Source organism: Neocloeon triangulifer, unplaced genomic scaffold, assembly GCF_031216515.1.
Source record: "Neocloeon triangulifer isolate White Clay Creek 2 clone unplaced genomic scaffold, ASM3121651v1 ptg000014l, whole genome shotgun sequence".
NCBI classification, from domain to species: Eukaryota; Metazoa; Arthropoda; class Insecta; order Ephemeroptera; family Baetidae; genus Neocloeon; species Neocloeon triangulifer.
In genome coordinates this window covers 26,199,540-26,223,821 of record NW_026775556.1, presented here as the reverse complement: position 1 = coordinate 26,223,821, position 24,282 = coordinate 26,199,540, and the positions used below count along the sequence as shown (strand labels likewise).

At 34.9% G+C, this 24,282-nt stretch overlaps 5 protein-coding genes across 6 annotated transcripts; 2 read left to right on the top strand and 3 right to left on the bottom strand.

Annotated features, from left to right (window-relative positions):
- Nucleotides 1-1,476: 1,476 nt before the first annotated feature.
- LOC132200034 (kynurenine formamidase) lies at nucleotides 1,477-6,328 on the bottom strand. The gene is made up of 8 exons (XM_059625199.1): nucleotides 6,164-6,328; nucleotides 6,019-6,109; nucleotides 5,391-5,495; nucleotides 5,095-5,229; nucleotides 4,548-4,626; nucleotides 4,063-4,233; nucleotides 3,866-4,007; nucleotides 1,477-3,236 (listed from the first exon to the last, which is right to left on the bottom strand). Exons 1-8 carry the CDS (start codon nucleotides 6,173-6,175, stop codon nucleotides 3,099-3,101), a joined length of 873 nt encoding a protein of 290 aa, XP_059481182.1. The 5' UTR covers nucleotides 6,176-6,328; the 3' UTR covers nucleotides 1,477-3,098.
- Nucleotides 6,329-6,878: 550 nt separating this feature from the next.
- LOC132200076 (methylenetetrahydrofolate reductase (NADPH)) lies at nucleotides 6,879-12,661 on the bottom strand. Its single transcript, XM_059625266.1, has 12 exons — nucleotides 12,206-12,661; nucleotides 10,934-11,157; nucleotides 10,726-10,877; nucleotides 10,585-10,671; nucleotides 9,946-10,118; nucleotides 9,756-9,884; nucleotides 9,508-9,701; nucleotides 8,655-9,027; nucleotides 8,049-8,156; nucleotides 7,824-7,997; nucleotides 7,641-7,763; nucleotides 6,879-7,589 (listed from the first exon to the last, which is right to left on the bottom strand). The coding sequence occupies exons 2-12, from the start codon at nucleotides 11,146-11,148 to the stop codon at nucleotides 7,392-7,394; spliced, it is 1,926 nt and encodes a 641-aa protein (XP_059481249.1). The 5' UTR covers nucleotides 11,149-11,157; nucleotides 12,206-12,661; the 3' UTR covers nucleotides 6,879-7,391.
- On the top strand, nucleotides 12,361-19,058 carry LOC132200075 (glycogen [starch] synthase). 2 transcript variants are annotated; one of them, XM_059625264.1, is made up of 10 exons: nucleotides 12,361-12,521; nucleotides 14,186-14,373; nucleotides 15,136-15,320; nucleotides 15,382-15,573; nucleotides 15,637-15,834; nucleotides 16,208-16,951; nucleotides 17,059-17,233; nucleotides 17,319-17,530; nucleotides 17,584-17,781; nucleotides 17,963-19,058. In XM_059625264.1, the coding sequence occupies exons 2-10, from the start codon at nucleotides 14,235-14,237 to the stop codon at nucleotides 17,990-17,992; spliced, it is 2,073 nt and encodes a 690-aa protein (XP_059481247.1). In that variant the 5' UTR covers nucleotides 12,361-12,521; nucleotides 14,186-14,234; the 3' UTR covers nucleotides 17,993-19,058. The 2 variants fall into 2 exon arrangements, with proteins under 2 accessions (XP_059481247.1, XP_059481248.1); XM_059625265.1 differs by having other exon boundaries at nucleotides 12,385-12,521; nucleotides 14,243-14,373.
- A 468-nt stretch (nucleotides 19,059-19,526) lies between these two features.
- Nucleotides 19,527-21,296, top strand: LOC132199357 (hsp70-binding protein 1). Its single transcript, XM_059624005.1, has 6 exons — nucleotides 19,527-19,818; nucleotides 19,877-20,057; nucleotides 20,188-20,403; nucleotides 20,461-20,616; nucleotides 20,731-20,933; nucleotides 20,991-21,296. The coding sequence occupies exons 1-6, from the start codon at nucleotides 19,648-19,650 to the stop codon at nucleotides 21,051-21,053; spliced, it is 990 nt and encodes a 329-aa protein (XP_059479988.1). The 5' UTR covers nucleotides 19,527-19,647; the 3' UTR covers nucleotides 21,054-21,296.
- A 148-nt stretch (nucleotides 21,297-21,444) lies between these two features.
- LOC132199586 (complement component 1 Q subcomponent-binding protein, mitochondrial) lies at nucleotides 21,445-24,241 on the bottom strand. The gene is made up of 5 exons (XM_059624415.1): nucleotides 23,892-24,241; nucleotides 22,223-22,376; nucleotides 21,950-22,167; nucleotides 21,736-21,824; nucleotides 21,445-21,672 (listed from the first exon to the last, which is right to left on the bottom strand). Exons 1-5 carry the CDS (start codon nucleotides 24,130-24,132, stop codon nucleotides 21,523-21,525), a joined length of 852 nt encoding a protein of 283 aa, XP_059480398.1. The 5' UTR covers nucleotides 24,133-24,241; the 3' UTR covers nucleotides 21,445-21,522.
- Nucleotides 24,242-24,282: the final 41 nt, after the last annotated feature.

The window sequence follows — 24,282 nt, the reverse complement described above, 5'->3', positions numbered from 1 at the left end:
AAATTTCAACTGAAAGGTAAAATTAGTTTAAAATTTTAGTCAATAATAATTTAAAAAAATTATTAAAAATTTAAAAATTAATAAAAAAAATTGTGAATTTAACGCTACTAAAAATGATTCTTTTCTCCAGAACATTGGCATTTATGATTCATTTGAATGTTCATATATTGAGAGGGGTTCCGTCTCTATAAAAATATTTTCAATTCAATATTCAATATCAATAGGAAACGTGCCATTTGCCAAAACTGGCCAAGTAAAAGTTTTTTTTTAAATTAATTCCATGTTTAAGTTATTAGCAATTTTAATTCACAAATAAATTATTTCATAATGAAAAATTCACCTTTTGTATAAAAAAAACTTGGCCGAAACCCTGAAATTATTGTAACAGAGACACTGGATTGCAATTTTCACTATATTTCTTTAAATTTGACTGGAACGTTCGAAAATTTAATATCCAGGCTTTTGTGTCTGATGCAGTTGCAAAAATTATATTTATTGGTTTTATAAATTTGCTTCTCAATATTGCTAAAATAAAATAGCTTTCATATTCCTTTTTACACTTGAAAACCAACTGTTAATAAAAAAAAGCTTTCTTTCCTCTGTTAATAAGGAAAAATTCAAACTTCTAAGGTTTTTTTTGTAAGAAGCTTTTAGTCACCTTTACTTTTTGGAAGGTATGTGTGGACCACTGACTCCGCATCCGGGTGAGATTCAGTAGCCAGTGCTCTCCTAATATATATAGAGTGGTCACCGGAATGAGTCACCGCGGCGTGGGCTCCTCTGAAGGGTCCCACCCACCCGTCTAGTCAGGCGACCCCGCACCGTGGGAACCACCCGAGGACCCGCACTTTCGACTTTACTGCTTCATAACTTTTATTATATCAACAGGAATTGATCTGAACAGTTTTGCCTCCGCTCTTTTTTATTCCACCGGAGTGATTTTACATATGAGCACATTTTTATGTGCGAAGCGAATTTTCGGCGGCGTCTCTCTCGCTCGCAATTGTTATGCGGCGCGAGAGCCACTCCTTACCGTGATTGCTTCGCTTCTTGCACGGGGGGCACGATCTGAGAATGGAATGTGGCTCCATTACCTGCTCCCTAGCTTACCTGCAGACCCAACTTACTGCTCCTCCAAGTGACGTCACGATCGCCAAAAGATCGCATCAACCACCGAATGAGCGTCTCCTTTCTGTGTTGAACAAATCTGCAAAAAATCGGCTTACACACGTGCCTTTCAATTAGTGTTTGCACCTTTTCTGAGCTTAAATGATTTTTAAAAAAATGATTATAAATTATTAAGAGTACCTTAAAATTAATAAATTCAAAATTATATTATTTTAATTTATTTTTATATTATTTTTAATATATTTATTTAATTATTCTAATTTAATCTACATTATTTCAATTAAAATTGATGTTCAGAAGGGGAATTTAGTAAACTGGGTATGCAATCAAAGATAATTTACAAATTATTTATTGCTTTATTTCATTTCTAATTATTCCCTAGATTTGAATTCCACTCTGAAAATAGAATTTTGGGGTCAGAGTTGTATTAAAACACAAAATATTTCCAACTTACAAGCAGAGAATTTACTTTTTCCCTAGAAAAAAAAATTATTTATAGGTAGTTGGTAAGTTTTGAAACTTTTTTGTGGACTTTTTAAATCGATACTTCTCTAATTTTTACTAAATCTCGTTTTCTTCAATGTGGGATTATTTTAGTCAAGTGGAGAGATGAAACGTAGAAAGAAATTGGCAAAATTTGAATTATATTTAGCAATCTATGCAAATTCTCAACAAGCGTGCCCAGCAGGTTGCATGCATTTTTTACTCTACTCTGAACTCTGAACACATCTGTGTGAGAAAAAAAACGACGAAAGTGGAAATAGATCTTGTAAATCTGTATCTGGAAAAATCTTAATCTTGAATTTTTTTAAATTAATATTTACCAACGTTATTTTATAATATTATTTTACACCTTTTCAAATCAATTTCACCTTCCCAGTCTCACGCGATCACGATCTCGCAGCAAAAAGTTGTGAAAAGGCAAAGGTGCGAGAGTGAATCATCAACGCGGCGTTCGCGATTAAAACTCGTTTTACATTTTTCTCGCCGCAAGAATGTTTGTTTCCGAGCCAATCGAGCAGAAATTGAGTCGTTTGGCGACAAACAAGCGTTTTATTTCCATCTAAACTCTCGCCCTCGGACGGAAAAGTTAAATTGAAATTCATCGTTTCCTTCCTTCGGCTCGGTTTTGTTTTGGTCCGAGAGGTGAGTATAGATCTCTAAAAAGGATGGAGGTGTCTGGCTCGCGGCGAAATGTGATCATTAAGGCGTGGGAAATGGGCACTCGCACTGTTCCCAATAGCGCACGGCTGCCTCAATCAAAGGAGAAAAATAAATTCGAAACAGTCACGTGCAGAGGATGTTAGACGAGAAAACGAATGCGTTTTGTTGAAACGCGCGCCCGGGATTGATTGGGATGAGCAAGGGCTCACCTGTCAGCCAGATGTATATAAATGGTCCTGTTCGTTGGACAGACACCTTTTATAAAAATTTATCAAATCGTGATCCTTTGTATAATATAGGCATTTAGAAGAGTTTGATGACTAGCTCTTTTTTAAAAGAAGAAATTTCTTGGTTATTTTGGTTAATTTAATATTTTTACTAATTTGTACATAAAAATTAATTTTCTCATGTTATGAATTGAAACAATCTAGCTTAAGAAGTTTATAAAGAAATAAATGTATATAATTGCAAGTTTTATATATTTAAAGTTTTTTTTCTTCTAAATTTATAGATAACGCAATTCGAAAATCAAGTAAAATTTAGCAGGTTTTTAAACATTGCCCAATAAATTTAAATCCCAACAGTGGAGTTTTTCTGTATCAGAAGCCGAAAACAAAAAATATTTATATCAACAGGATGTTGGTGCTGCCGGGCGGTACTGCGCGCCAGGTGTTTTCCGAGACAGGTGAACGAAAGAGTTGAATATCGGTGGCAGATGCTCCTATTCCTGCGCTTCTCGTGTGCCACAATCAGGCAGATGGTCCGCCAAAGGGTTAGTTTAATGATTCTGGAGCTTTTGGTGCATTTCACTTGGACGCCGCAATCAGTTCTTTGATGCGCTGGGTCAGCACGTGGTTGTCGCTGCGGAGATTTTCCACAATATCAAAGTGGTCCAGTCCCTTCAGCTGCTGCAGCTCAACGCTGGAGAGGCGGCCTTCTAGGACCTAAGAGTTGAAAAAAATATATAAAAGTTTAATAATTAAAAATAATAGATATCATTTTTTATATTTAATTAAAAATAAGTCATTTTAATGAGTCTGCCTTGTCAACTCTAAAAATAAGTTTAAAATGTCAGAATAAGAACAATTCTAAATGTGCCTCAATATTATTCTATTTCAATAGAATTTGAAAAAAAAATACTAACTTAAAATTACTGACGGTTGAAATGAAAATGAAAAATAAATAATAAAAGCATGACGAATTATTTTGAAGAGCAACCGTTTTTGATTATACCTTTACCAGGTCCATATCTTATGCCCGTGCAATTTTTTGATTAAATTTTGATATCAAATTAAATTTGCCTATATACGTTTGAGAGAAAAAATTTTACCGTGATTTTAACTTTAAATTTAGACAAAAAGTTGACAAAAAAGAGGCTTTTCACCGGTAAAACTTTGGCCATGGTTGTAATAAGTTCGGAATAAAGGACAGGAAAATTTTTGACAACAAATGAATAAATGCTTTGAATTTTTATTTCAGCAGGATGCAATTGAAGGCTTGACTTTGAAATTCTTAAGTAATGGAGTTTTTATTTTTATTTTTAGAGACAATGGGGCAATCAAAATGTTCTTACCTCGGCGAGACGTTTGCTCTGCTCAATAAAGGCCGGCGAGTCGTGTTCGCCGACGGCCACAAGCACGTGGAGACGTCGCGCCCACGCTGGCAGACGCACGTTCGGAAGCTGCACCAACGGACTCAACTGACTAGCCCTTTGCCTGTGTGACAAATTTGTCGAAATTCATCATAAATTCAAAAATAAAAACAACTCACTCGTCGAGCCTCAGTGGCTCGTTGACGGTGGTTTTGATCAGAGGCGTCAGGTCAAAAATTCCGCTAATGAGCACCAAACCACGGACGATCTGCAGTCCAGCACTTTGCGGCCCCAAAAGGGCCGACAGGGCCAAGTGGGCTCCGGCCGAATGTCCTCCAACCCAAACAGTCCTTTGAGCATAAATTAGTTAATCCTTAGAATTTTCCTTAGAAGTGACACAAAGTTAGAAAAAAATTCTTCACTACAAAGTTATTTGATTGAATTTTTAACATGAATTTTAAATACATAGATGCTCTCGTGCAAAAAAGGCGAATGAAGGCATTTATAATTTCTTTTATAAAACAACTTCAGAAAATGGGAACTCTTTTATCCCAGTGAAGTGATAGTAAAATTATAATTCTAAAATTACATTTTAAATATTTCAATTTGCCACGATAAATGATAAACATTTTTACTAGCATATAAATATAATAGTTATTCATACTGGCAGCCAGTAGAAGCCGCGTGATCTACAATCACCTGCAACCCGCACCTGATTTCATCTACGATTTCTTCTAGTGTCACTATTGGCGAATCATTATCATTAGTTTAATCAATAGCAATTGTTCAGAAATGCAGATTCAGAAGTCTGCTGATAAAGTGTAAAAGAAAATTAATTCTATATTTTAATAGAAGTCGAGTACTTGGAAATTTTAATTTTAATTCTAAATTTTTTACATGTAGCATGTAGCAGACAGACTGAATAATATATAAAATTATTACATAATTATAAAGACAATTACTAGATTTTACGTTTTAATTAAAAACATTGTAATAAAATAATTAAATTTATTTATAAATAAATGAATATAAGATAAATAATGATTAAATAAAATAAATATTATAAAATAAAATAAATTTTATCTTTTATATTAAAAATTTAAAACAGTTTAAAATTTATTAAAATAAAATCTTGTTAAATTTAACAATTAATTTTTTAATGCTCAACATATCAATAATTTTCTTTTTTATATCCAAACTTATTATAATACCATGCGGGGCCAAAGTGTACCCCATGATGGCGACCCTGATTCCAGCCCTGGCCAAGGGTCGGACGCAGTAAGCGGAGATGTCCCTGCTCAGGTCTTGCCAGTACCCGCCGTGTATGTAGACGAACAAAGGCGCGTCTGCAAATAAAAAAAATTGTGTAATTCTTGTTCTGTTTTCCTTGCACCCATAACTCTCTCTTATTTGCCTCTCGGTGCGACAAGCGCTTCATGTTCGTTTTGTATGAATCGGAGACAACATGGAAAGGCCATTAAAATAAAGATACACACACAGCACTCACCCTGGGACAGCGAGTCTCCGCCAAACAGGTCGTACTGCTGCGCCTCCCGCGGTCCATATCGCAGCCCAATTTCGTTTGGCACCGTCGATTTTGAGATCTCGCTCTCTGCGTTCACATAATTTATTCATTTCAAATAATTTTTAAACTGCTACATGAATTTCCATTTTCTTTTTGTAATGAAATAATAAACAAAAATTCATATTAACTCATATAAAATCCAACTCTATAATGGATTAACTCGACAATATTTACATCAGAATTAAAAAAATTCCTAAATTTCAACCTTTTTAAAGTATGAATTAAAATTAAATTCCCTCGCTTTATTTGAAGTTATTGAAATTCTTATTTTATTTAGAACCACGCGTTTAGCACCATTTAAAATTAAAATTAGTAAATTGGAAAAAAAATCAATTATAATTTGCATCTGCTTCTTTAGGCACCAGTCTTATCTTCCGTGCGTTGATAAGAGCAAAAATTTAATATAAATCAAGTAATTCCTTTCTGAAATAGATTTTTTGGCCAGTGGCAACTTGCCTTGCACTTAAATTAATAATGAACGGTTGTTTTTTCGGTCTCACGTGACTTGAATATCCTGTCAAATGAGCCGAGCCGGTTCGATCATTTTTACCTGAAGAGACAACTTTGATGTGGTGCTCGATGACCTCTTTAGGGCCGAACCTTTGGGACCATCTGCTCGGCGAGTACTGCTTTTCCAACTCCTGCGATTTTCAACTTTTTTTTTAAACCGAAAAACAGCTCTTTTTGTCACTCACCTCGTCCACCATGATGCGTTAGAATCGCATACTGGTTTGGTTCGACTATCGAAGGTGACTGACGACGGACGCCGGCACCGTAACTTGATAGTGCGCGGGTCAACTGATAGGGGCCGTCCGTCCACCAACCATGTGTCTGTTTTCTTCCTTTCGAGCGATGACAGAATTTTATTAGCTCGAGAGCTGAATTTTTTCGTTTCAAGATGCGTATATATAGGAGCTGACGACATGCGCCGCTGTGTTTTACAGAGGCCTAATTTTTTACCGGGCGGGGGGTTAACTGATCTGCCCTTGACATCGACGCTCGCTTCAATCCCAGAACTCATCATTTTTTAGCGCACCAAACTTGTATGAAGTTTGCGTTTCTTTTTTTTTTAAGATAAAATTTAAAAACATTTACACATTCAAAATAGAGAATATTTACTTTGAGCAATGCAAGCTAAAAGCAAAAATGAAAAAAAATTTTTTTTTTTTAATTATAAATCTAATTAACCTGTATAATCTGGTCTTGATTTATATGTAAAATTTATTTTACAAAATCATTGAATCTTTTTTTGTCTCTAAATTTTAATTCTTATAGAGTTAATTTTGCTAATAGAGATTTTTTTATTTTTACATATCACATATCATCTAAATATTATATTTTATCAACTATATTTTACTATTAAATGACAAATTCGTTAAAAGCGATCATAATGTTGACCCTGCCTGCGGAGGCACTAAAAACCACGTTTTTTAATATTCTTTTTTATTTTTAAATTTAACAAAGAAAAACGTCACTCCAGTTTTGACATATTTTATGTAAAATTTCATGAGGAATCGAATGGCAATCTCAAAATTTTTTTAAAACGTGCGGCCCATTTTCAAATTTGAATTTGAAAATTTGAGGTCATGAAAAATGACCTTGAACTTTGACCTACAACTTTTTACTCAACAGCAAACTTGTAAAAATCGTCAAGACAAATTCAACCATACCCGGATTTTTGTTCTATGATCAATAGAACGCGAGAAAATTAGGTTTTTTAATTTTATCAAAATGTCCCATAAAACCCGCAATTTTGGAAATTTTTTCAAAAAAATTTAGGGGTGTTGCTTTTAAGTCATGGTTGTTATGCTGTGAAAATCTCAATCGGCTAACTTCAAATTTGGGCATGGGGAGTGAGAACAGAAAGAATCGCACTAATCAGTAAAAAATATTTAGCAACATTACATCTAGAAGTCTATATTTCTATTTCTCCAGTTTTATTTTTGACTCATTGAGAGTTTTGTCCAGGAGGCTCCAAAGACAGCAGGGCCTTGGAAACTCATTGTCCACCAAATTGACCAGGAAATAGGAATTCTCGATTTCGCTCAGCACACGTCGAGACTGCGACTCGGGGTTGTAAAGTCGGCCCCACTGCTCTCTCCACAGAGCAAATGCTTCGTCCTAATCAATTAATTTTTAAATAATAATTTTTCAATTAAATTAAATGCAAACCTTCCACACGTTGAAACTGACAGGGTCCACGACGGTTGGTTGAATGATTTCCCTACCCGGGAAGACGCCCCAGGTGACCGCGATGGGCACGTTTTTAAACGTATTTGTGTAAGATTTTTCTCCCTGTAGAGTTAAATTAGTTTTATGAAAATCCCAAGCTGAATTAATGTCGCAAATACTTACGGTTTTATCAACAATGTGGTAATGCACCGAAGGGAAGTTCTTGACCTCCTCCAAAAGCGCTTTGATCACCTCTGGACGTGCAAAAAACTCCAAATAAGCCTTTTGGTAGACGTAGCCATCAGGCGAACCCCAACCAACCACAGGGTCGCTACTCGGAGTGCCATTCACGTTCGGCTAAAACTCGGAATTTGTAAAAATTTCATTAAATAAAAAAAAAATCAATACCTGGGAGTTAATGGTCAAAATTCCGCGGCTGTTCAGATCGATAAGTTGTTTTACCAACGGAATAGTTTCTTCGTTTAACTCACTGTCATTCCAAGGAAGGTGTGAGACCTAATAACAATATTTTTGTATGTATTAAAATGAAGTTGTAATTAATTAAAATTATCAATGTTTACTCTCATCTTTAAATGCTGCTAAGATATAAAAAACAACTTTGTATTATGAAGCAGTGGCAAGTATAATAATAAATTAAATTATTAGTAAAAAAATAAATATTAAAAATTTACATAAAATATAATAAATTGAATTATAACTTAAAACTATTATATATTTATTTAATAATATTATATTATATTAATAAAAACAAATAATAAATTTAAAATTATTTATAATTTGTTATAACTAATTAAATTATATTTTAAATTTATTTTATATCTTTATTATTAACATAAACAAGTTCTTCTTATTTTTATAATTTGGTTACTTAAATTATAATATCAATTAAGTAAATATTGTGTATATTAAATTATAAAAAAATTATAAAAAAAATTATTTAAAATACTGCCACATTATATCTATTATTAATTTTGATTAATATATTAAACTCACATTGACACCCTGTTTGTTAGGGGTCTGTGCGACGTAACTGTGGAAAACGTGCCATACGTCTTTTTCACTTTCCAGCCTATTAAGCCACATGGCCCTGAGCTGCTCAGGAGGAATTTCGCTCTTGAGGTAGAAAAGGTAGTAGTCGGAAAGGTCTCCGAAGGCGGGCGAGTCGTGCTTGCCCCACCGACCGTTTGGAAAATCGTCCCAGTGCTGGGTGCGGTGCACATAGGCCCTTGGTCGGGACGCCCAGAAAATCGGCCGAACCTGCTCGTGGCACCGCCGGTGATTGTCGCCCAAGCGCCATGGTAGTGGACGCGACGGTGAACTCTGCCAAACACCTACTCGCTTGCAAATCTCTGCTGGACCATTCTCCCTAAAATTAAAAATATTTTAAAGAAGTTGATTTCCTTTGAGAGAAGCAATTATTATTTTCTACCAAGATTGAATCAACGACTCATATTCCAGGATTTAATTAACAAATTTAATGCTGAACTTATCACGCACATTAATCGCATGGAAAAAATCCATTAATCAGATCCATAAATTGTTTTTTTCCAATTTTTGCTATTATTTTTACTTTCTGGAGTAGAATCTGGCCGATCTTATTTTTTTTTTTAATCTGATGCGCAAAAATATTCACATTTTAAGTTAGCTTATGGGAATTTCTGGTACTAACCAGGTAAAAACTAAAAATTTGATATTATCCTCCATAAGTTCTTATTTTGAAATTAATTCCGTAAAATGTTTTTTTTTTCTAAAAATTTTAATTTGAAAAAATGCATGCGCTTATTTTTTCATTAATGCAGATTCAGGAAATAAAAAAATTTTAATTTTAAGACAATATTTTTTATACCTATTGAGTGTAAAAAAGTGAAATCCAGGAGCAGATTTGGCGTCCAAAACCGACTTCACTATTTCAACTGCCAAGTGAATTCCTAAATTCTGGACAGCTTCGTCGTTGTCTTTGATAGGCTCGATGGCCTTTGTGATTGATTCCGGTACCTCAAGCTGCGACATTTTCACGATTTGCCTCAACGAAGAAAAGCTCTGTAATAAATAATTTTAATTGGCTTATTTAATAATTTAGTACAAAAAATTTACCTGGATGGGCAAAATTCCAGGCACGATCGGAACGGTGATGCCAATTTTTCTGCAGTCCCGCACAAAAGTAATGAACTGGTGCGCCTCGAAAAACAGTTGCGTTATAACAAAGTCAGCGCCGGCCTCAACCTTTTGTAGATTTGTTCAGCCAATTAACATCCAAGAAGAACCGCCAAAAAATTTATGAAACCTTCTCTTTGAGGTACTGCAGGTCATGCTCATAAGAGATGGCTTCAGGGTGTCCAGCAGGGTAGCCACCGACTGCGATGGTGAAATAAGAGCCAAAGTTGGAGCGAATTAGCCGAACAAGATCGACTGCGTGAATAAATCCATCAACGGGCGGTTTGTAGTCAGGAGTGATATCTAAGAAGCATATTTTTTTTTTTCAGAATTGTTCAGGTAAATCACACAGAAGCAAAATGCACAAATAAATAAAGCACAATACTTGATTAAAAACAAAAATATAGTTATAAAAATATTTTGCTACAATTGATTTTCTAATTGAAAGCTTTATGTATGATAAATATTATTGTTGTTTTATTTAAAGCTTTATATTTTAAGAAAAGATTGCATGAAAATTAACCAAAATTTATCCTACTCAGGTAAAATTTTCGTTGCGCAATATAAAACAAAGCCAAAAATCTAAATTAAAGAAACTTTTCCAAATATAACTGGCATAATATTTACTAAATTACTCCAGCTGTCAAATCAAATATTGTGCAAAATAATTTTAAAAAAATCTTATGTTATTTACTAAAATCATAACAAATTTTTGAGTCATCTGACTGTTTTTTTTTTTTTTAATTATTTTAAAAAGATATAATTATACCTCCTCTAAGTGCCAAAATTGACCTCACGCCCATGTGCTTGGCCCTCCTGAGGTGTCTCAGAGCTTCTTGCTTGGTGAGGTTGGTAGCTGATTTAAATATTAAATCAAAAATTCATTTCATAAGTTTACTATATTTTCCACCTGCAATGTGCAGCATAGTTTCTAAACCACAATAGTTAAAAGCAGAGCCCGCAATCGTCATCGATGAGGTTTCCGAATAACCTCCAGGGTCGCAGGCAGGGTGCCAGGTAATGGCGCAGAAAAGCGCCCCTCCCGCTTTCACCCTGTCAAATCTTCAGAAAAGTTTTAAATTTAAACAAAAAAATTCATGATAAAAGAAAAGGTTTACCTTGAGAGGAGGTTGGCGGCGCCGGCTTTGGTTCGCGGCGGAAAAAACTCCATCGAGAAGAAAAGGTCGCCGGACCGGACCCTGCGGAGGACGCTGTCTGCAAGGGGAGGGTGGCAGCCGAGGCAGCGGTGCACCTGCGGCCGCTCTTCGTATTGATCCACATCGGCGGCCACGTTCTGAACAATGTCCAAAGAGAGGAGCGTTTGCTTCACCATGATGGACGACTGCACCAAGAATGGCAAGAAAAAAGCAGAGCCGGAGCTTTAAGCTGGCTTCGATTGAAGGCGGATTTCTTTTATTAGAAAAAGGGAATGTATACGCGGGGATCGAACGATGGATGTTGAAGAGAGGCGTAAAAAATGTAATCTCAACGATTCTCATACATTGTCAGATCAAAGTCGGATCTTTATTTATAATTTCTGTGCTTTAAGACTTTCTAAGTTATCTTTTTGAGATAACATTACTTAAAAAGAATTTCAATTACCCAACAATTTTATTAAAAACTGTTAAAAAAAACGACACATATTTTTCTTTTATATAAAAGTGCAATGATTACTTTCAAAATCAGTGTTCGTTTATATTTGAGAACAAAACAAAAAAATTATTTTCTTATTTACATTTAAGTTTAAATCATTCTAAAAATGGAATAAATCTCTTAAATTAATAACAATAAGATTAAATCTGGTGATTTTTTTTTTAATAAAATAAGTTCACTGGGCTTTGAATAATTTTTAGACTGAATTTAGTGAAGTCAAAATGTGATTTCCACAATCAGGTATTTCGTATCTCTTGATCTTTTGCCTAGAGAGTGGCAACTTTTAATAGTTTTTGTTAAATTAAGCAAGTATTTTTCTGTAAATTATTGCTCATAAAATAATACAATAAAAGAGAAAGATTAAAAATAATGTGAGTATTTAAATTTCTTTAAATATACAAAAAAAATGTCCCAAAATTTAAGCAGACATAATTTAGCAAAAAAAATTGGAAAAATTGATAGTAATGTTAAATATATATATATTTATTTTAAATTTAAATTTTTATATTTATTTCTTGTAGCCCTTATAGGAACTGTAATCCTAAGAATTATAATACAATCAAAAACTATTACCAGTACAATAACCTAAATATCATGTCAGATAATGAACCTCAAATTCGCATCTCTCTTCTTTTGTCATGCGGGCCAAACTTTGTTACATAACAATAAAAGAGTCCGGCGCGCGTGGATTGCGCGTGGTCGAATGTTTTATTTATTTTTGTACTAATAATGCTTACTTATCGACAAAGCCTTTTGCCCTCGGTGGTCCGATGCCAATCCGGCTCCAAGCGTAAAGGTCGCGACCTCTGAAGCCTCTTTCGATCTTTTCGTGTGTAGTTCGCGCACGTGCCTTTCGCGCCGTCACGACTTGAACTGGAAGTCATCGAAAAATCATCACCGAGTCATTTTCTATTTCTCTCTCCGGCAAACGCCCTTGAAATGAACTTTGGCTGCCGCGGCGGTCAACCTTGGTCCGCGAAATCTAAAGTAAATTCGCCCAAAACTCCGCGTGTCACGCGACCCGACCGTCCGAGCCCGGTCCGCAGCCTTTAGGTGAGTGTCCCGTTCGCACCCTTAGGTGTCCGAAGAGCCTGCTTTTGTGTGGCCGCGCCGGACGAATTCGCCGACACGAGAGCGAAATTTCTTTCGGCTGCTGTTTCTATTTTGGCACTGAACTCCTTTTGCAACCAACTGGCGCACGCTTTTAACTCTCACTTCTTCCCACTTTGCATTATTTGCATACGAGCTTTTTTAGCCCCTTTTTCTTTCACCATAGTGACGTTTTTTAATTCGTAATTTGTTTTACTCTTACCCCTGTGATTTTAATTAAGAAATTATTTTTCTTTTAAATTTTAAATAATTTTTTTTTAAATTTGATTGCTGTAAATTTACTTGCAATTTTCAACGAATTTTTTTTAATTTGGAAAAAATAAGTAAAGAACAATTAATTAAAATTAAATTTTAAAATAAAAAATCCATAAAATAACGCACAAATTTTTTAAACAACGAATACAAAAAATTTTATATATTTCATAAATAGATTTCCAAGGTCAACAAGTGTGTATTTCTGGGCATGGTGACTTTTTCATGGTAATTTTATAAAGTTTAATTTTGTAATGAATTTATACATACTTAGAAATTCATGAAATAAATAAATAAATAAACATTTTTGCGTCTTCAATTTTCTGAAAAATAATTATATAAAAATTTTAATAATATAAATTTATTTTATTTATAAATTGCATTTATACGTGTTTTTTTATTTTTAAAGTTTTTCAATTTGTATCACTTGGTTTCTGTACAAGGTAATTTTATTATTTAAATTCTAAATATTTTGTCTATTAATATTTTTATTGAATATATTTTGGATCATTTAGAATTTAAAATTATCCTGCTTTTCGGTTTCAGTTTATATTCAATAAAATTGTGGTTTTGAAGGATTTTTTTAATTAATAATAAGATAAATTATGTGCAATAATGGCAATTATGCATATTGAACTTAATTTGTTTGCCGGAGTTTTGAAAATGAAGTTTAATTTTGATTATTAAAATAATTTTTTTATTATAAAAGTAGTTTATAAGTTAATTTTAATCATTTTAATTTAATTTCCTTTTTTATTTTTTTCAAAAAAATTATAATTATTGAATATTATTTCATCATTTACTTTAATTATATTGATATTCCAATTTTTAAATTGGTTTTTATAATTTTACATTAACATCATAAAATAAATTGCTATTTATTATTTATTTATTTTTTTAAATAAATTTTTCCCATTTTTGCAGGAATCAAGTGATAATAGGAATAATAAGTTGTGTATTGGAAGCACGGAATTTATTAATTAGAACAGCCTCTAATTGAGCTGTAAAGTTGCTTATTAACTCTTGACATATCTTTTTGTCAGCTTTTCTCTTTAAGCTGCTTGCAGTTGCAGGGCGCTGGTTCAGCGCACCCACCGCAAGAAGTGCACTACTTATAATAATAATTTAATAAAAGGAGATTAAACTCGACACCGTTTGAGAGAGACTGGAGAAAAATTAAGCTCCTCTATTATATTCTCCATCTCGCCGTGCACGCGTCGGAGAAGTGAGGCGAAAACCGACGTCGCCGCGCCACTCTTGCATCTGAACTTATAATTCCCTAATTTAACCCTTTTTACGTCAGATTTTTTGGAGATTTTCAAGCCGAGGTGTGTTTTGCTTTGTCCGTGTTGCAGAGTGAAAAGATTGAACTAACAAGTGAAGAGGAAAATCTTTTGTGCCACCATGTCTAGGGACAGGATGTCTCGGCGCTTCTACCGCGTCGAGTCCAGCCAGGACTTGCTCGCCTACATGGACAAGGGCGAGGCGGCCAATTTGGAGAACCGATGGTGCTTCGAGACTGCATGGGAAGCCGCCAACAAAGGTAGACAGAAAATAAAAGTTTTAAATTATAAAAATAAATTATTTTGAAGTTTAAACTTTAAAAAAGTAAAAACATGACTTTGTTGTTCAAATTTTTTAAACTTCAGCTTATATAAGAGATTTTTAATTTTATTTATTTTAAAAGTTAGTTCTCTTCATCATCAGAATTGAATTTGTGTCAAATTTTTATCCTTGATATAGAAGCTTTGCAGAGAAGGATTATTGCTTATCTCATTTCTGAAACTATGGGGTCAGTTGTTACTATGTTATCTCAAAACACAGGTCAAGGTTGTGGCTTTGGAGAGCAAATAAATTTCAGGAAAATTATGCAAGCGAAAATTCATTCATTCATTATAATATAGCGGAAGTTTGCGGTTTTATTTTATTTTATATTTTAATAATATGTTAAAACCAGTTAAAACTAAATTTAATTTACTAAAATTGTTATTCATAGTTAACAAATTACCTTAAAAAATTAGAGTACCTTGAATTTTAATATAAACAAACTTTTATTTAACCACGAATTTTTCTGCTTGTAATAGAATTAATCCTCTAGAATTTTAAAAAGGAATTTAAAAATAGTTCTAAATAAATAGATTTCAAACATTATTATTGTTATTAATTTGTTCTTATTGTTTGAATTGAATCAAATTTACTAATTATATTCAATTATAAAACTTGTTAACTACACAAATTTTATTTATATATATGAATTTAAATTTGCAATTCTAGCTGGAATAATAAAAATTCCAATTTTTTTCAGTTGGTGGAATTTACACTGTAATTCGGTCAAAGGCGTTTGTTTCCACGGAGGAAATGGGTGAGCACTATTGTCTCCTGGGACCATACAAGGAACACTGTGCCAGGACAGAGATTGAGGAGATGGAGTTCCCCAACAACAGCCCCTTGAACGTTGCCGTCCGCAAACTCAGAGACCAGGGTTACAAAGTAAGTTTTTTTGCTTTATCATTATTTGATATTCAAATTTAATTAATTTTTTACCTTATAGGTTCACACTGGCACGTGGTTGGTAGATGGAAACCCTCAGATAATTTTGTTTGACATTGGTTCTGGTGCGTGGAAACTGGACCACTTCAAGCACGAGTTGTGGGAGACTTGCCACTTAGGCATTCCACACCTGGACATTGAAGCCAATGACGCTGTCATCCTTGGCTACATGGTTGCCGAATTTATCGCAGAGGTTTGAAAATTTTGCCCACTCCTGTTTTACTTGAGATATTAATTTTTGATTTGAAACTTTCAGTTCAGGAAGGCAGCAGAAGAGTTGTCGGACATAAAACCACGTGTCGTTGCGCATTTCCACGAATGGCAGGCGGGCGTCGGGTTGATTGCGTTGAGGACGAGACATGTTGAGGTTGCGACCGTCTTCACCACCCACGCCACCCTGCTCGGCAGGTACCTCTGTGCTGGAAGCACCGACTTCTACAACAACCTTGGAACTGTAAGCATTTTCTTTAGAAAAAACTTTCCTAGGGATTTAATCCCTGAAAAATATAAATTTGTATTTAAAATTTTACTTTTCTATAGAATGAATCAGAAAAGAAAATTTAAAATTATTATAGAGGGATATTTAATAATTTAAAAATAGGTATAATCATGTCTTAAATTTTGCTTCTGTTTGATGTCCAGGTTTTTCCCATTACATAGCTATGCATCACAAAATTTACATTTCAATTTATCACAAGCACCAAAGTTGAATTTTTATCATTAAAAACCAAAAATAAAAAATTTTCTCAAATATAACCTCATCAGAAATTCTTTCAAAATTGCATTATGAATAATATTAATTTATTCAATTTAATTTTTAATTTCAGTTCAATGTGGATGAGGAGGCGGGGAAGCGTCAGATCTACCATCGATACTGCATGGAGCGAGCGGCGACGCACCTGAGCCACGTGTTCACCACTGTGTCTGAAGTGACAGGACTAGAGGCTGAACATCTTCTCAAGCGCAAGCCCGACTTCATCACGCCAAACGGGCTGAACGTGAAGAAATTCTCCGCATTGCACGAGTTCCAGAATCTGCACGCTATGGCCAAGGAAAAGATCAACGACTTCACAAGGGGCCACTTTTACGGCCACTACGACTTTGACTTGGACAAGACCCTGTACTTCTTCATTGCCGGCCGCTACGAGTTTGGCAACAAGGGCGCCGACGTCTTCATTGAGTCGTTGGCGCGGCTCAACCACTACCTGAAGGCGGCCAACTCTGATACAACAGTCGTCGCCTTCCTCATTTTCCCAGCCAAGACCAACAATTTCAACGTTGAGAGTCTACGAGGAGCGGCCGTGACCAAGAGTTTGCGCGAGACCATCAACAGCATCCAGCAGAAGATGAGCAAACGCCTGTACGAGATCTGTCTGCAGGGCAAGCTGCCCTCGACCAACGACCTTTTGCTCAAGGAGGACACGGTCAAGCTCAAGCGCTGCATCTACGCCCTGCAGAGGGACGGACTGCCACCTGTCACCACACACAATATTGTTGATGACTGGAATGACCCTGTGCTCAACGGTGTCAGGAGGTGCCAGCTTTTCAACACCGTTCATGACAGAGTCAAGGTAATCTACATTCTTTGAGTTGGTAGTAAATTTAAATTATTAATCTTATTCAATTTAAAATCGTTACTGATAAAAAAAAAGTATTAAAATCAGTCAAAAATTGCTAGGTTGTTTTTCACCCGGAGTTTCTCTCTTCGACAAACCCCCTCTTTGGACTAGATTACGAGGAATTCGTGAGGGGCTGCCACTTGGGTGTTTTCCCTTCTTACTACGAGCCTTGGGGCTACACCCCGGCAGAGTGCACAGTTATGGGCATCCCTTCTATTACGACCAACTTGTCAGGTAATTAAAAGTTTTCAAAGCAATGAAAGAAGCAATTTTTTATACGTAAATGGAAAAGAATAATTTAAGAAAATAAATTATTTAGGATTCGGCTGCTTCATGCAAGAACACGTGGCAGATCCAATGAGCTACGGCATTTACGTGGTCGACCGGCGCTACATCTCACTCGAGAGCACCATCAGGCAGCTGGCGCAGTACATGTTTGACTTCTCCAGGCTCAACCGCAGGCAGCGCATCATCCAGCGAAACCGAACTGAGCGTTTAAGTGATCTTCTCGACTGGCGAAATCTTGGAATTGTGAGAAAATCAAACTCAATGTTTTCCGTTATTTGATTTTGTGTTAATTCCAGTACTACCGACAAGCAAGAATGCGGGCACTAAAGAATGTTTACCCTGAGATTGAAGAGGAAGGCGAGGGTGAAGGTGGAAGGTTCAACTATCCGAGACCCATTTCGGAGCCTCCGAGTCCCAGTTCTTCACGAATGACCACACCTGCACCATCAGAACATGGTTCGGAAGAGGAGGATGAAGTTGATGAGGAAAAGGAGGTAATTTTTGTAAAGAACACTTTTTGCCAAATCTGAAATGTTTTATTGAAAAAATATTATACTAACTAGACTGTGAAACTGTCTTGATCCAGTTCATCAGTTATAAATTTTTATCTATTATATAATTTTTTCCAAGTTGAGTTGCGATGAATACTTTAATAGGATTGTTGTAATTTTTCAGCTTGAAGAACTTGCTCATGGAGGCAACTAAAGCTGAGGTTGAGGGACAAGAAGCCGGAAACTGATCGCACTTATCACTAAAATGTGCACCTGTTGAGAGAGTAGATATTTTTGCGTTTCAAACGTCTTCCGCATTGCGTTGTGTACAGGCTTTTTGGCCTTTTAGCTGCTCATTTTTTTCTAGTTGTGTAATTCAACAGTGCCATTATTTAGCCTTTCAGTTCATTTGTTATTAATTGTTCTTGTATTTTAAGTATTTTGCTCGCAAACCACTTTTTGCGCCCTCCACCTTAAGTATATTTTTATAAAATATATAGATCATTTTAATCTGTTATCTGAGGATTACTATTATTGTTGAGTTTGAAAAAGAGCGTACTATGAATGTATTCTATTAAACCATACACACTCTATGCATTGACGTGGCTGTGCAATATAGCCGCTCACACATTGTCATGTTGATCAACTTGAGAAATTTTAATTAATCTTAGAAAAATCAAGCTCTACTGCAAGTTACAATAAGGAGATGTATATGCCATGGGCAATCATGATATATGCTTTTGGGGGACTCGACTAGAAGAACTTTGCTTGAAATATTGCCACTGATGTGCACAAAATTAATCTCACACAGAATAGCAAATTATTTGTGAAGTTTATGTATTGGTTCTGTCTATGTAAAATATTATTATCTCTTATGGGGTTTGGTTCATAAATTTTAAATAAAATTAGAAAACTGGTAGCAGATGCACATTTTAAGAGAGGACCGGAACGGACAGTGCCCAGTGAAAGATAAAATATATTTAGCTCTTTTGAAAGTCATGAAACTAGGTGTTTTCTGTTTTTGTTTTACTTTTAAGTAAAAAAGAGAGCTTTCTGACATAATAATACCATAATTCTTGAGGCAGGAGAAGACATTCAAAAATTTAATCTAATATAAAATATTACAAATCAAAACTTGTTAAAAAAATACTTAGAACTATATTGCAGCACTAAATTTTTAGTTGAATTATTTTTATAATTCAAGAGAGAGGGTGTGTGTAGAGCGTCTGTGCCATAAATATTGATTATTGCAATAAAATTAATAATATAGCAAAAAATCGCAAAAAATGCCTTTTTGTTTTAAATTAAAATTCCTAATTTAAGCAGTATCAAATCAAATTATAAATAAAAATAAACACTAATTTATATTATAAGTTATCGTTTCAATGATATTGAAATTTGTTGAGTAATTCGCAGGCCATGAAAATTGCATGATTCGCAAAACATGTTGCATAATTATGTGTCAAGTTCAAAATTCAAATCCAATTGAAATTTTCTGCTTGCTGATTGGTCGAGAAAGACGTAAACATGTACACTGGAGGGATAGTTCAGACAGTACTCAATTAATTTAGAAATACTTTTAAAATTTTGCTAAATATTGAGTATAGTTAACATTATTTTCTTAATAACTTATAACTTTCATGTATTAATATCTTTTTAATCACGTTTTTTAATAAAAAAAAACTAATTTTCAAAAACTTCAACTGCAAATAATGTGGAACTCTTGTCTGCACTACCCATTTCCAGCTGGTGTTTTTGAAAAGACGTGAACAACAAGGAAGGACGTGAATCGAGCAAAGAAGTCGTGGGCGCTCATTCGGATAAATCTTTCCTTATTTGGCCGGCGGAGAAATCAAACGAGTCACTCAAATGTCGGAGCAACGTCAGAACAATTCGCTCGTTCCAGTGCCTGGCGAGAACGACCCAAACAGCGACAATCCGACGTCGCGGCAACCAGAGAACATGCAGCAGTTGCTGCGACTCACCTTGGACGCGACGGGCAACAACGAGCAGGCCAATTACAACCCTCTTTCAGAAGAGGTAACACAAGAATTTTAATCTGCAACCAAATCGAGCATAATTTATTGTAATTTTGCAGAGCCGAAAGTGGCTGAACGCTGCGCTTTCGGACATGTCGACCAACGTGATTGAGGAGCTCTCGAAGGGCATCAAAGTTCTGGAAGGTGTTTCAAACATCACAGACCGTGACAGCCCAGAAGAGTTCGAGAGGGCCCTTGACATAATTACCAGCTATGTTGACAATATGGATATTTCAAATGGTATGTATGCAAGAATTTTATACATGAAATCACCGCATACTTAAATAAATTTTGAATAAATACATAAATTTAGGTTTTATTTCGTGTTTATTTTTAACCATTCATATTATCATGTAAAATTTATTTCCAGATTTTCACAAAATTGGTGGTTTCACAATTTTTGACCCACTGCTCTCTTCTCCACACCCTTGCCTGCGCAGCAAAGCGGCAAACCTGATTGCTGAAGTGACCCAAAACAATGTCTATTGCCAGTCCAGGATAACTCACCTGTTTCCAAAGTTGCTTGAAATGGTCAGGGATGACCCTGAGCCAGAGGTTAAGGTCAAGGCTCTCTATGCCCTCTCTTGTAAGTTTTTAATTTTTTTTAATCAACTGGAAATTTTTCAAATATCTTCACTTGCAGGCTCACTTCGAGACTATCCTCCGTCCTTGGAGTACATTGTGAAGCATGATGGTTTTGGTGTCCTGCTCAGCGCCATGCAGAGTAACATTGAGAAGCTGCAAATCAAAGCTGCCTTCCTTCTCAGTGCCTTGTGCTCTGAGAGCAATGCAGTTAAAGGTATGCTAAAATTTGTTTTAAAAAATTAAAAAAAGTCATAGAATTAAGTGCAGCATCAAAGACTTCAAATTTATGAATTTTGAGGTTTCTTTTCAAATTAAGTTAATCTTTCAGAACATGTGATTGAGCGCAAGATGATTGACCACTTGGCTGAGCTTTTGACAAAAAAGGACCAGCCCTACGAGCACATGCTTGCAGCTCTGCTGTCAATAGTCAGGGACCACCCGCAGGCTCAGGAAGAATGTAAACGACCTGAGTTGTACTTTTACAACACACTCATCAAGCTCAGGGAACACTCAATCATTTACGAGAACCTGGTGAGAAATGTTAAAAACATTTAAAGGTATAAATCTCTAATAATTTTAATTTTTCAGGACCAGAGGCAGCATTGCCAGGAATTGCTGACACTTCTCTACAACGAGACCTTCTACAGCTAGTTTTCCATTCAGTTTTTCAAACTCTCAAACAAAGTAATAATTCCAAGTCTGCGTTAGTTGTTGTCTTGCATAACATAAAAATGATCTATTATTATTGATGAAATGATTGTCTTCAAATTTGATCCTGGGCTTTCATGAACTTAGCATTATGGTTGAAACTGAAGTCTGTCATATTGTCTTTGCTTTAATTCAATTGTCTATTAATTTGGAAAATATATTGATTGAGCAATATATTTGAAAATTTGTGTTTCCTTATTATAAAGAACTTTCTAATTCTGACTTCCATAAAATTAAATTAGCAAAAAATAGTAAAACCAAATAAAAAACATTCTTTACAGTATTGCATTCTGTTGCATTCAATCAGGTGATATTAAATTTAATGGAGATTGAATAACTATAATCGCACTTAATTTTATTTGGAATAAATCTAGTAATAATTCTATAATTCTGATACATAATCTAAAACATTCTATTTCATGGCTGCAAACTTTTGAAGTTTCTCCAGCAGGCCCACATACTGGCTGTGCTCATATCTGGTGGCAAAGTCCGACAAATCGAGGACAAATTCATTGGAGATACCTTTCTCTTCCAACAGATTCATCAGCAGATCATACAAGTTCTAAAACAAAAATTGGAATAAATTATATATTTTTTTTTTTACTTTCAAAAATGAAGGTCTTACCCCATCCAAAATTTCGCCACTGACTGCGTACGTCTTTTCCTTCCACTCTCCTTCATACATGGTCACTTCATCAATGCTGAATACATCCTCTGCAATTTAAAAATTAATTATAAATTTATACAATAATTGGTTCCATGATTGATATTAAAAATTTACTCATTTTTAAAATAATTTGAAAAATTCAACTAATTAGAAAAAAGAAAAATATTATTACGATATTCATCTTCAGGGTTTTGCTGATCTGCAGACAGGTAAGAGCAAGAGAAGCCCAAAATGGTTTCTCCCCTGATCAGCTCAACTTCAAAACTAGGCTGTGACCGCATTTCTCCCATGTCTGCGTGTTCATCCTTGTTCTCATGGGCATGTGAAGCATCACGATCGGCATCGTGGTCGGCATCAACACTGTGGTTCACATTGAAGTAAACTTTGATGCTGAAATTAAATATAAGTTAAAAAGGGCGAAATTCATGAGGGTAAAAAGAATTACGTTTCATCTCCTGATTCTTTGAAGAATGTTACTTCTGAGCACTGGGCATCAATTTTGAATCCACCCAGTTCTTTTGGAACAGCACCATGCTTCTTTTGAGTCTTTTTCTCTGTGGCAATCTCTTCCGTCAAAAAGTCCACGAGGTCTTTTTCAGCTAAACAGAAAGGAGAAAAATTAACAATGTTCATTAAAAATGTAAGGGAAAGGAAAAAACCTTTCCTGGCAAATAAAAATAAAATCATGCAATTATAATGTAAAATGCAATTAAATTATTAAAATGCTTTTTTTTAAATGCTTCATTCAAGAGACAGTTTATAAGAAGAAATCACCCTTATATGCCTTATTTTTGGATGTAAGTAAAGCTTTTGACTCAATAGATAGGGCGTTTATTTTTAAGAAGTTAATAGAAAGCAAGAAGCTAACGTTCACGGAGTTAAATTATTTAGCTCACAACTTAGACTTAAATTTCTTGAGAATAGTAGATGGAGTAACAGTATCAAAACTTATTACACAATCAAATGGGGTAAGACAGGGGGGATGCACGTCCCCATTTCTGTTCAATTACTCTTTAGCTGATATAAATAATATTCTACGAGATTTGCCAAACGTGAAAGCCATTTATTATGCAGATGATATTGTTTTAACCTCAGAAAAATTAAGTGACTTGAAAATTGCTTTAGCCAGAATGAAAGAATTTTTGTTAAAACGCAGTTTGAAACTTAACTTGGAAAAGTGCAAATTCATGAAATTTAGAAATAAGGGTCTAGGAAAATATGCATTAAGTGACCGCCTAGATTTAGGTGGAATTGAAATAGAGAGAGTTGCTGAGTTTACATATTTAGGAGTTACTTTTCAACCATCAGGAATCTCTTTTGGAAAGCACATTGAAAAAAGAACAAGAGCTGCATTGCTGGCCACTTATAATATACGAGAACTAAAACAATTATCCATTGAAACAGCACACAAGCTATTTGATCTAAAAATTTCCCCAATTGCGTCCTACGGCATTGAAGAAATATGGCCTTTCCTAACAAAGACTGATTTTGAAAATCTTGAAAAAGTCAAAACAAGATATTTAAAAAGAGTTTTAGGACTGTCCAAGTATATTAGATCTAGATTTGTGTATGAATTAGTTGACACTGATCTCTTTGTATCGGACTTACAGGTAAAATATTCTCTAACTGAAACTGAAGCATTCCAGAAATTTTGTGTGTCTAAATATTTAAACAAACTTGAGATATGTGATGAGTTCTACGAGACAGAAACTATGAAGAATAAAAATTGGCAATGTGCAATGTTCAGTGATCGCCAAGTGTTTACGAGATTTGCCTGTCACGGGTACCACTATTTATTTTGTAAGAATAAAAATTTTCATTCTCAAGCGACAATAGATTGTGAATGCAAGCACTGCGGTAAGAAATGTTCACAATATCATATTCTTGAATGTAATGAACGAAAACTAAGCCTAAGAGAGGCTGCAAAAATCAAAATTAACTAATTTTGTACTTTGTAATAATTATCGAAACAAGCTTAATTGTAAAATTAATTTTAGGAAGACAAATTAGCTTTAGACACCCGTTGTACACCTAGTTGTGTTCAATAAATACTCTATCTTTTAAATGCTTAAATTTTTACAGGAAAGTTTCGTTTTAATTTTTTAAATATTTACCCTTGGTGTGAACAGCTTTGCTGCTGCAGCCGCAGGTACAGGTGAAGCTGGGACTTTTGAACTTGGAAATTTCTGTATTGTTCGTCGAGCACATGTGCCAGAGGGAGCGTGTGATTTGCCTAGAGGTGCCGGCGGCGTTCATCAAACTCGCATTTTGACCCGAAAGAACGACCTGCCGCAAAGGGTTCAGGGCGTTTTTCATGGAGGAGAAACGCGTCGCTGCCTTGACGATGCTGTTCATTTTGAGTTTGACTCTTTCTTCGCCAAATAAATGCCTAAAATTTGAGATTAAAAAATTTCGTGCACTCCCTGAGCGAAAATTCTCGGTTTTCAACGAAATTTTTCGCGTGTAGATACGAATAGCAATGATGAAACTGGATGAAACTTTTTG